General features: G+C 47.9%; 1 protein-coding gene across 1 annotated transcript; it reads right to left on the reverse strand.

Annotated features, from left to right (window-relative positions):
• Nucleotides 1-8,577: 8,577 nt before the first annotated feature.
• LOC123039460 (uncharacterized) lies at nt 8,578-9,087 on the reverse strand. The gene has a single exon (XM_044462620.1). The coding sequence runs from the start codon at nt 9,085-9,087 to the stop codon at nt 8,578-8,580; it is 510 nt and encodes a 169-aa protein (XP_044318555.1).
• Between the last annotated feature and the right edge of the window lie 3,024 nt (nt 9,088-12,111).

Below are 12,111 nucleotides of genomic sequence, written 5' to 3' on the forward strand. Positions count from 1 at the left end.
AATATGGGGCCTTTTGTACGATTCAGGGCTAGCCGTTTAGCAACGACGGCACCCATACTAAAAGTATTGTCTCCCAGCAAAGCATGTTGAAGAATAATAATATCTAGAACGCTCAAATTTCCACTATTCCCACGACCAATCAAGCATCTACTAGCAAATATGGCAAAGTAGCGTAAAACAGGAAAGTGTATGCTAGAGACTTTTGCCTCAGAGCCCTTCTTTGGCTCTTCTACAGCAATAGTTTTAACGAAGCCATCCACATCTTCACGATGGGGTTCCTCTAATTCTCCCTCATAAGGTATCCTACATACCGCGCAAAAATGACGTAAAGACATTTATTTGAATTCATCATATAAATGAAATGATACTGCACGCGGTGACTTCTTAGGATAATAATAAAAGTTTTGCACGAAAGTATTGGTAAGTAAGAGATACTGATCGATTCGGTCGTTCATGAGACCAGTGAGGCCTGCAGTCTCGATTAGAGTATAAAAGTCTTCATGAATTCTGGCTTCTTTCAAGAAATCCTCACATGGCCATTCACACGACCGTACGTCCGCTAAGCGAGGAATATTATACTTGGGTTTTTCCTTCTCTTTGTCTTGTTTTTCCTTAGAGCTTTGGCTAGAATAGCCTTTAAAGAGCCTCCTTAACATTTTCTGAAAAATTTCTGAAATTTTAGTAACTTCAAAATAAAAGTGGATAAAACTAAACAAGATTGATAGCAACTACTCCTACAAGTGCCTAGAGCCTATATCATGCATTGGAATTGTTTGGGACCTCAAGAATTTAACATGCAAGCTCAAGAACATGGTCACCTATGTAGCAAAAATTTGCAATGAATAAAGCACTAGAACAAAAACTAATTGGACCAATGGAGGAGTCACATACCAAGCAACAATCTCCCAAAGTAGTTTTGCGAATTGAGCTTTTAGCTAAGAGATCGAAAATCGCAGCAAAACGAGCTAGAACTTGTGCTTGAGCTGGATGGGGATTTTTTGGGTAGAAGATGAAGTGTGTGGGTGCTGGCATAAGTGGAGGGGAGCCACCAGGGGCCCATGAGACAGTGGGGCACACCCTACAGGGGGGGCCGCCCTCCTCTCCCGTGGCCTGGTGCTTGGCCCTCCTATAGTGTTTTCAGTGCCTAAAATCCTCAAATATTCCAGAAAAAATCATACTAAATTTGCAGGGCATTTTGAGCACTTTTATTTTCGGACTATTTTTTAATGCACGGATAATTCAGAAAACAGATAGATAATACTATTTTTGCTTTATTTATTCTAAATAACAGAAAATAAAAAGAGGGTACAGAAGGTTGTGCCTTCTAGTTTCATCCATCTCGTGATCATCACAATGAACCCACTAACAAGGTTGATCAAGTCTTGTTAACAAACTCATTCCGAATAACACGGAACCGGAGAAATTTCGAATAACACTAAGTTACCTCAACGGAGATATGAAAATCCCCAACAATAAGAATATCATACTTTCTCTTGACAGTAGGGCGAGGAAATTCAAAACCTCCAAAAATGATAGTTGGAACTTTTTCAATAGAATTGATACTATGAACTTGAGATTGTTTCCTTGGAAATTGTACCGTATGCTCATTACCATTAACATGAAAGGTGACATTGCCTTTGTTGCAATCAATAACAGCCCTGCAGTATTAAGAAAAGGTATACCAAGGATAATAGACATACTATCGTCCTCGGGAATATCAAGAATAACAAAGTCCGTTAAGATGGTGACATTTGCAACCACAACAGGCACATCCTCACAAATACCGACAGGAATAGCAGTTGATTTATCAGCCATTTGCAAAGATATTTCAGTAGGTGTCAACTTATTCAATTCAAGTCTACGATATAAAGAGAGAGGCATAACACTAACTCCGGCTCCAAGATCACATAAAGCAGTTCTAACATAATTTCTTTTAATAGAGCATGGTATAGTTGGAACACCCGGATCTCCAAGTTTCTTTGGTATTCCACCCTTAAAAGTGTAATTAGCAAGCATGATGGAAATTTCAGCTTCCGGTATCTTTCTTTTGTTTGTAATGATATCCTTCATATACTTAGCATAATGATTTACTTTAAGCATATCAATTAAGCGCATACATAAGAAAATAGGTCTAATCATTTCAGCAAAGCGCTCAAAATCCTCATCATCCTTTGACTTGGATGGTTTAGGAGGAAAGGGCATGGGTTTCTGAACCCATGGTTCTCTTTCTTTACCGTGCTTCCTAGCAACAAAATCCCTCTTATCATAACGTTGATTCTTTGATTGTGGGTTATCAAGATCAACAGCAGGTTCAATCTCTACATTATTGTCTTTTCTAGGTTGAGCATCAACATGAACATTATCATTAACATTATCACTAGGTTCATGTTCATCACCTGATTGTGTTTCAGCATCAGAAATAGAAATATCATTGGGATTCTCAGGTGTGTCTACAGTAGGTTCACTAGAAGCATGCAAAGTTCTATCGGTTTTCTTCTTCTTCTTTTTAGAAGAACTAGGTGCCTCTAAATTATTTCTCTGAGAATCTTGCTCGATTCTCTTAGGGTGGCCTTCAGGATACAAAGGTTCCTGAGTCATTCTACCAGTTCTAGTAGCCACTCTAATAGCAAAGTCATTTTTATTATTTAACTCATCAAGCAAATCATTTTGAGCTTTAAGTACTTGCTCAGCTTGAGAAGCAACAATAGAAGCATATTTGCTAACGCGGTGAAGTTCATCTTTAACTCTAGCTAGATTATCACCTACGCGTCCTATCTCAAAAGCATTATTCTTTAATTCTCTACCAACATAAGCATTAAAACTTTCTTGTCTAGCCATAAAGTCATCAAATTCATCTAAGCAAGGGCTATGAAATTTGGTAGAGGGTATTTCAAATTTATCATATCTATAGAGAGAATTTACCTTTACTACCTGTGTCGGGTTATCAAGACAATGTTGTTCTTCAGCCGGTAAATTAAGACCATGTATTTCTTCAATAGGTGGTAAATTCTTAACATCTTCAGCTTTAATACCTTTTTCTTTCATTGATTTCTTTGCCTCTTGCATATCTTTAGGACTGAGAAATAGAACACATATCTTCTTTGGAGTGGGTTTAGGAATAGGCTCAGGAGTTGGCTCAATTGGTTCAGGAATTACATCAGGAATTGGCTCGGGAAGAGTCCAATTATTTTCATTAGTCAACATATTATTCAATAATATTTCAGCTTCGCTGACTGTTCTTTCCCTGAAAACACAACTAGCACAACTATCCAAGTAGTCCTTGGAAGCATCGGTTAGTCCATTATAAAAGATATCAAGTGTTTCATTTTTCTTAAGAGGATGACCAGGCAAAGCATTAAGTAACCAGAGAAGCCTCCCCTAAGCTTGTGGGAGACTCTCTTCTTTGATTTGCACAAAATTATATATTTCCTGCAAGGCAGCTTGTTTCTTATGAGCAGGGAAATATTTAGCTGAGAAGTAATAAATCATATCTTGGGGACTACACACACAACCAGGAGCAAGAGAATTATACCAAGTCTTAGCATCACCCTTTAATGAGAACGCAAATATCTTAAAGATATATAAATAGCGAGACTTCTCATCATTAGTCAACAGGGTGGCTGTCGGTGTCAAAATCGGCGGATCTCGGGTAGGGGGTCCTGAACTGCGCGTCTAGGCGGATGGTAATAGGAGACATGGGGCACGATGTTATTACCCAGGTTCGGGCCCTCTCGATGGAGGTAAAACCCTACTCCTGCTTGATTGATATTGATGATATGGGTAGTACAAGAGTGGATCTACCACGAGATCAAGGAGGCTAAACCCTAGAAGCTAGCCTATGGTATGATTGTTGTAATGTTTGTTCGTCCTATGGACTAAAACCCTCCGATTTATATAGACACCGGAGAGGGCTAGGGTTACACAGAGTCGGTTACAATGGTAGGAGATCTACATATCCGTATTGCCAAGCTTGCCTTCCACGCCAAGGAAAGTCCCATTCGGACACGGGACGAAGTCTTTAATCTTGTATCTTCATAGTCTTGGAGTCTGGCCGATAATGATAGTCCGGCTATCCGGACACCCCCTAGTCCAGGACTCCCTCAGTAGCCCCTGAACCAGGCTTCAATGACGACGAGTCCGGCGCGCATATTGTCTTCGACATTGCAAGGCGGGTTCCTCTTCCGAATAATCCATAGAAGATTGCGAACACCAGGATAGTGTCCGGCTCTGCAAAATAAATTCCACATACCACCGTAGAGAGAATAATATGTACACAAGTTCAATCTGCTGACGTATTTTGTGGCGTGACGTCACACCACTACCAAGCCTTTACTTGAATCGTTTTTATACCACCTCAGCGCATTTAGCGAAGCGGTTTCCTTGGCATGTCTTGTCGAAGCAGAGATCGTGTTCCCCTTATTCTGGGATTCCCATCAATACGGACGTGGGTAACCCAACCGTGCCCGTTGCCACACCTCCTCCATCGAAGGTGAGTTCCAAACGGTCACGGGGACGGCTCTTGGTATTCTCCCTCTTTATAATGAGACCAAGGCCTATTTCTTTTCTTAAATCCTCAATCGAATCCGCCCCTCGCCCCGAGTTCCAACACCCAGAGCTCCATATTCGAGCGCCTCAGACCTTCAACAATGTCCGGCTCCGACCTACAGGGCCGGTGGATGCCCTCCTCCGTCACGAAAGAGGACGTGCTAAAGCTGAGAGAAGCCAGGTACCTGACCTACGAGATTTCACATAGGTTGCCGGCCAAAGGGCAAGTCATTCCTACTCCCGAGCCCGGCGAGAGCGTCGTGTTCGTGTCCCACCTCCGTCGGGGTTTGGGCTTCCCGATGGATCCTTTTGTAAGAGGGCTCATGTTTTACTATGGGCTGGAATTCCTTGACCTGGCTCCAGAGTCCATCGTCCATATCTCATCGTTTATTGTCGTTTGCGAGGCCTTCCTCCGCACTACCCCTCACTTCGGTTTGTGGCTCAAAACCTTCAACGTGGAGCCGAAGATAATTGAGGGGCGTCAAGTAGAGTGCGGCGGGGCGGTCATAAGAAAGAGGGCCGATGCTCCATGGCCCGAGGGCTCTTTTCAGGAGGAGCTCGGCTTGTGGCAGCAGGAGTGGTTCTATATTACCGCTCCCAGGGGCAGCAGGCAGAGGCCGCCGCCCGTCTTTCGCCCGGGTCCTCCACAGCGGCTGACATCATGGGTTAGCAAAGGGCTTGACTGGGGGCCGTCCAAGGATGTACCCCTATTGCAGGGCCGGATTCGAGACCTCCAAGAGAGGGAGATCAATCTGGTTGTGGTGACGCAGGTTATGCTGATTAGGTGTCTTCTACCCTGCAAACGTCGTCCTCTCTGCCTGTGGGTACTCAATTCGGAGGGACCACGAGCTCTCCAACACTTCATGGGTACGACACCCGTGGAGATGTACAAATTGTTCTTCGGATCACAAGAGGTGTGTCCGGAATTGACCGAGGACGCCGGCCTAAGCTGCAATCGCCCGGATACTCAAGTAAGTAGCTCTGTGTCCGGACATACCGTTCGTTTGCATATCTTGGACTTGCCTTTTAACTAATCGTCCTTTTAATAGGAGTGGATAGCGCAAGCGAAACTAATACGGTGTCCGGCCTCCCTCCCGGAGACTGCGCCGGATCCCGTGTTGGTCAAGATGCTGGAGGTTGCGCCTTCAGAGGAAGGCGAAGGGGAAAACAGAGAAACTACCGCCTCTACCCAGGAGGATTTCGAGAAAGGGGGGATCGAGAATCCCTCCTTCCAGGGGGAGAAGAGGACCGCTTCCGAAGACCCGGGGCCAAGGCCTCAAAGCGGGGAAAGAGATCTTCACCAGAGGGTCCTGCGCCTGGGGAAGCCCCGGCCGTATTATCTCCCCCAAGGAATCAGCCCTCCAGCGAGCCGTAAGTAGAAAAAGGGGAGTTTTGTAATAAGGGACATCCCTATTTTGCTTCTGAGGATAACCGAAGTTTTTACCTTGTAGTTCGGATCTCCGTCCTTCTCAGCTGAGCTCGTCTTCGGGGGACCTTCGTCCGGAGATAATGGAGAGCGAGACGCCTCCATCTGCCGCACCATCAGGCGGGGCGGACGACCCTGAGGTGTCGTCGCAGAGGGTATCCCCGAGTCCGGCAGGGCCGGAGAGTTCGGCACCAACCGGTGTACGGCCGGGGGAGCTGAAGGATCTGCTCGAGAGGGCGTCTATCTCAGAAGGTCACCGTACATTGATGAGTACGATGATTGAAAGAATTTCATCCGCCGAGGGCGGGTTGCATGATGCCGTCAGAAGTTTGCTGGCGGGGTTTGAGGTACGTAAAAATGACAGACCTTTTGACAGTTTTACACATAAAGTGCACCCTGTATAGATAGTAGCCCCTGAGACTCGGTATGTTGGCGAAAGCGACAGCGTGCCGAGGATCATAATCTCAGGTATTAATTCCCGCCTTTCCTATGCAGGTGGCGGATAGTCCGGTGGCCAGCCGGACTGATGGAGTTGCCGAACTAAAGCGGAAACTTGACGTTGCGGATGCGGACATCGCGCTGGTCAATAAACGACTTGACGAGTCACAAGGTAGGTTGTTTCTCCGTGGTCACCTAGTAAGGGAGCTGATGCCCACTTCTTACAACATGTATGCTTAATGTAGATGGTGCCGCTGCTATGGAGGACCTTCGGGCAGAGCTTGCTCGAGCCAAGGAGCAAGCCAGAAGGAGTGAGGCGGTTACCTCGAAGGCAGCCGAAGAGCTAGAAGCCGAAAGGGCTGCTCACTGCCGAAGCAGGGAGGAGATGGCTGGAATGGCCGTGAAGCTGAAGGATGTTACCGACCGCTATGAGGTTCTTGAAAAAGAACGCCGAGCGGAGCAAGAAGACCTGAAGAAGGCCACCACCGAAGCCAAGGATGCCCGTTCTGCAATGAGGGCTATAAAGGAGGAGCTGCGTCAGGCCGGAGACATTGTGGCTGGCAAGCCCTTTCTGCTGCGCAGGAAGTTCACAGATCAGAAGTATGCTCAGCTTGGCCAGTTGTGGGGTCCGGAGGATCCTTATCTGGATTTGGCGGCGAGTGCGGCGGATGCGGTTGTGCACTTCCGAAGACAAAAGGATCACGAGACGGAAGAGCTTTTTTGGTCTCAATTCCACAGTCCGGAGCGTTCACTTCCGTTGACCGATCGGTTGGCTGAGTGGGCTGAGCTGAATAGATTGTCCGGATTTGCCATGACGGATGTAGTGGCTCATCTGTAGCCTGATAGGCCCAAGCCGAAGAGTTATTTTGGCTTATTGCAGCAATTCCTTGGGGCGGTGCCGCATATCAAGGTGATGAAGCCGTCGGCATGCATAGAGGGTGCACGGATGCCCCTCGCCCGTGTGAAGACATACTGGACGAAGATGGATGCTACCGATGTTGTAACCCAGGGTTCGGACGAGAGCCGGTTACCCGGCGTGCACTATTTTGGGGAAGTCCTGCAGGGTGCTCGTGTAATAGAGTCGCAGTGCTCAAAAAATGTCATGTTCAAATGATCTTTATGATTTGTAAAACGACATTCATAATATAAGTGCTTTTTATACTTGTGCGTTCAAGTATTGAAATATCTCCTGTGCGGCCGTTAATGTATACTTGTGTATAACCTGAAAGATGGCATTCTTCGGCTTCAGCCCCCACGCACATAGTGCGGGGGTGTTTGCAAAATAGCGTATTTTCACACTTAATCCAACGTCTTGGTCCTGTGGAGGAGGTGGTAGCGTAGCAAACGAGGCAACCGGACTATAATGCTTTATCACTTTCACTTAGCCATAGGAGTTCAAAGGTGGGGCTACGATATAGCCCCTAGGGGCACCGCGCTCTCCGAATTCGGGGCGCGTATGTGCCTGACCAGGAAACGGTCCTTCGTCAAAGTGGAGGAATTCTAGACATTCCGGTAGTCGATCGAGTGGTTGACCAGTCTCTCGCTGTATCATGACAGTCAATTTTGGGCTTTCTCTACTGAGGTGCTCGCCCGACCGAACTGGGGCACAATCGCAGTAGTTCTCCTGGTGCCGCGTTAGCCGATGATACGGAACGTAAGGCAGCAAAACGCAGGAGCCGGGCAAACCCAACATTCGACCAAAGACATGATTCGGAGCTGATGCATATAAGGCCTAACTCGAGACGCCGAACACTCCCTAAGGTATTCGGTCCTTATGATAACGGGCAGAACAATGCCCTAAGCCCCTAGTGTCCAGGTACAGGCGAAAATTTCTGACGCGGCCGATGCCAAAACGCCAGCCTCCTCATCGGTTATGGTAAAAACCGGGGGATGGGAATCGACAAGAGACAGTAAGAAAGGTTTACGCAGGGTCTTAATCTGAAAAGAATCCTTGTGACGGGTCCCTGCTGCACGTCTGCGCCTGTGTCTCCGTTGTGCTGTATCCTGGACGGGTGTACATGTTGTTCATCTGTAAAAGAGAGGAACTTAGTTTGGAAAGAAATCGTGCAAAAAATGTATTTAAAACAGAGTATGAATAAATGAATAAAGTTGAGGTTTTATTGGCTCTTACTGTTCATACGCACAGCCCCTTGTGAAGTGGTGTGCAGCTAGGAAGCCCCTAGTTTATTTGTGCTGGACTCGCCTAGCCGTGTACGGGGTCTTGAGCGACCTTGTAAGGAGATTATGCCGCGTGGACCGGGCATTTTATGTGTAAGAGACGCATAGTGCGATATTGCATTAAAGCGAGCGAAAGCTTCACGTCCCAATAGTGCTTGATGGCTACTTTTAAATGGGGCGACATGGACGATTAGCTTTTCGCGACGGAAGTTGTCGGGTGAACCGAACATAACTTCTAGTAGTAAGGAGCCCGTGGACTTGGCGTAAGGGCCTGGCGTCACTCCTTTGAAGGAAGTGCGGCTATGGCGAAGTTTAGTAGGGTCTATCCCCAACTTGCGGATTGTGTCCGGATATAGCAGGTTTAAATCACTGCCGCCATCCATTAGGACTTGTGTAAATTGTAGTCCGTCGATTATAGGATCCAATATCAGTGCAGTCCATCCTGCGTTTCGAATACTTCTGGAATAATCCAGGTGGTGGAAAGTAATTAGTTTTGACATCCAATCTCTGGATTCCGCTGGGGTGGACCGTGCGATGCGTACTTTAGCGGGTGCCACACTATTGTTCCGTATTATCACATGAAGTGAGTTTACTGTTTTGACTTCTTGTGGGAAAGTCTTTTGTTTTCCGGCGCTCTGCTGGTGGGGTTCGTCATCGTCCTCGCTTGGCATGTCGAGCCCCTTGTGTTCGGTGTTGAGTCGGCCGGAGTGCTTGAAGACCCAACAATCTCGGTGGGTGTGGTTTGCAGGCTTCCCGGGGGTACTGTGGATTTGACATATCCAATCCAAAATTTTGTTTAGGTTGGATAGCTCATCACTGTTGTCCTTTAGAGGCAGTGTTTTGTTGTTCGGCCGAGAGCTTTTGAATCCGGCATTGACCGCCGTGTTCTTTGGGCCATTTCCTTTATTTCAGCACTGATCTTTCCTGCGTCGTGATTTTCCATTTCCATCTCTGATCTCGGATGTACTCGGGTTGCTGGTGCTGCATCTTGCCAGCCAGCTATCTTCCCCCGTGCAAAAGCGGGTCATGAGGCTCGTTAGCGCGGCCATTGTTCTTGGCTTTTCCTGGCCGAGGTGTCTGGCGAGCCATTCGTCTCGGACGTTATGTTTAAAAGCTGCTAAGGCTTCGGTGTCCGGACAGTCGACTATTTGGTTCTTTTTGGTGAGGAACCTGTTCCAGAATTTGCACGCTGACTCTCTGGGCTGTTGAGTTATGTGACTTAAATCGTTTGCATCCGGAGGGCGGACATAAGTCCCCTGAAAATTTTCTCTAAACGTGTCCTCGAGCTCTTCCCAACTTCCAATGGTATTTTCTGGGAGGCTTTTGAGCCAATGCCGAGTTGGCCCTTTGAGCTTGAGGGGTAGGTATTTTATGGCGTGGAGATCGTCTCCTCTAGCCATGTGTATGTGTAGGATGTAATCCTCAATCCAGACTCCAGGGTCTGTTGTTCCGTCGTATGCCTCTATGTTTACGGGCTTGAATCCCGCTGGGAATTCATGATCTAGCACCTCATCAGTGAAACATAGTGGGTGTGCGGCGCCCCTGTATTTACGTGTGCCGTTATCTTCGAGCACTCGGCGTGTTGTGTTGCTTCTTGGGGCCCTCTTTTTTGGCCCGTAAATGGACCTGACGGGGCCATCCTTTTGGCGAGCATCTTTATGTGTGTCATGTGCCGGCTTGTGTGCGGCGCCGCTTGCCGCTCTTGGCCTGTCATCTGGTCGTCTATCCGGCCAGGCAGCCTCTTTGCTTTTTGATTGTGGTGGCTCTACGGCCTCCTCGTTGAATTCGGGCAGCAGCTTGCGCTTCGGGTAGCTCTTTGCTTGGTGACTATTGCCGTATTTGTCTGCGGTTTTGAGTACTTTGCTCCACCTCATTCTGAGTATGTCTTCTACTGTTTTGAGCTTCCATTTCTGCTTCTTCAAACTTCTTGCAGTGGCGACGAGCCTTTTGTGAAGGTTCTTATGCTCCGGTGATGTGTCCGGCGTGAGATCGTCTGGACTGTTTTTTTCGCCGAGGATGGGTTGATTGTCCGATTCATCTTGTTTGGATGGTTGCTTCGTTGCATGTTCGTCGTCCACTGGTTTGCTCTGCTCTACAGCTGGGTCATTATGGGTGCTGTTGTTATCGAGGCGGGACTTCGAGCGGCGCTTGCGTCGCTGTTTTGGTTGCTTTTCGGGGGAATTATCCTTTGCTGCGTCCCGTTGTTCCTCGCTATTGCTTCCTTTTGGTGTGTCCACCATGTATATGTCATGAGTTGAGGTGGCTTTCCAGTGCCCAGTAGGCGCTGGTTCTTGGTCGTCTCCGGCATCGTCGTTCATACCGTCGATGTCTTCGGAGTCGAAGTCTAGCATGTCGGTTAGATCGTCGATAGTTGCTATAAAGTGGGTGGTCGGTGGGCTTTGAATTTCTTCGTCGTCCGCATCCCATCCATTCTGACCGCAGTCCGGCCAGGGCTCTCCTGATAACGAGAGATACTTTAGCGAATTCAGGATGTCGCCAAAGGGTGAGTGCTGAAAGATGTCCGCGGCGGTGAACTCCATGATCGGCGCCCGATCAGATTTGATTGGTAGGGGCGCAGGAGGTTCGGAGTCCGGCGAGGAGTCTGGCACCTCGGAGTCACGAGCTATACAAGGGACAAAGTCAGTATTCGGCTCCATCACCGTAGAGGTTGCAGCCCCCGAGGCGGTGTCTAGCCACCCGTCCTCGATCTGCACGGTCGGCTCCGAACTAAGGGTCGGAGCGGACTCATGTGCGGCCTCCAGGGCACTGTCCGGCAACAGAGCTAAATCATGCCCATCGTGACAGTGCGGCGTGCTCGGCTGTGGCTCGAATCCGTCGAAGATCGAGTCTCCGCGGATGTCAGCCATGAAGTTTAGACTTCCAAATCTGACCTGACGGCCAGGGGCGTAACTTTCGATCTGCTCCAGATGGCCAAGCGAATTGGCCCGCAGCGCAAAGCCGCCGAATACGAAGATCTGTCCGGGGAGAAAAGTCTCACCCTGGACTGCGTCGTTATTGATGATCGAAGGAGCCATCAAGCCTACTAGTGACGACACAGAGGAACTCTCAATGAAAGCACCAATGTCGGTGTCAAAACCGGCGGATCTCTGGTAGGGGGTCCCGAACTGTGCGTCTAGGCGGATGGTAACAGGAGACAAGGGACACGATGTTTTTACCCAGGTTCGGGCCCTCTCGATGGAGGTAAAACCCTACTCCTTGATTGATATTGATGATATTGGTAGTACAAGAGTGGATCTACCACGAGATCAAGGAGGCTAAACCCTAGAAGCTAGCCTATGGTATGATTGTTGTAATGGTTGTTCGTCCTATGGACTAAAACCCTCCAGTTTATATAGACACCGGAGAGGGCTAGGGTTACACAGAGTCGGTTACAATGGTAGGAGATCTACATATCCGTTTTTCCAAGCTTGCCTTCCACACCAAGGAAAGTCCCATCCGGACACGGGACGAAGTCTTCAATCTTGTATCTTCATAGTCTTGGAGTCCGGCCGATAATGATAGTC

Source organism: Triticum aestivum, chromosome 2B, assembly GCF_018294505.1.
Source record: "Triticum aestivum cultivar Chinese Spring chromosome 2B, IWGSC CS RefSeq v2.1, whole genome shotgun sequence".
In the NCBI taxonomy this organism is placed as follows: domain Eukaryota; kingdom Viridiplantae; phylum Streptophyta; class Magnoliopsida; order Poales; family Poaceae; genus Triticum; species Triticum aestivum.

Bases quoted from the DNA above. Each gene is read 5' to 3' on its own strand.
- LOC123039460 (XM_044462620.1), bottom strand. From the start codon at position 9,087: ATGTCAAAACTAATTACTTTCCACCACCTGGATTATTCCAGAAGTATT.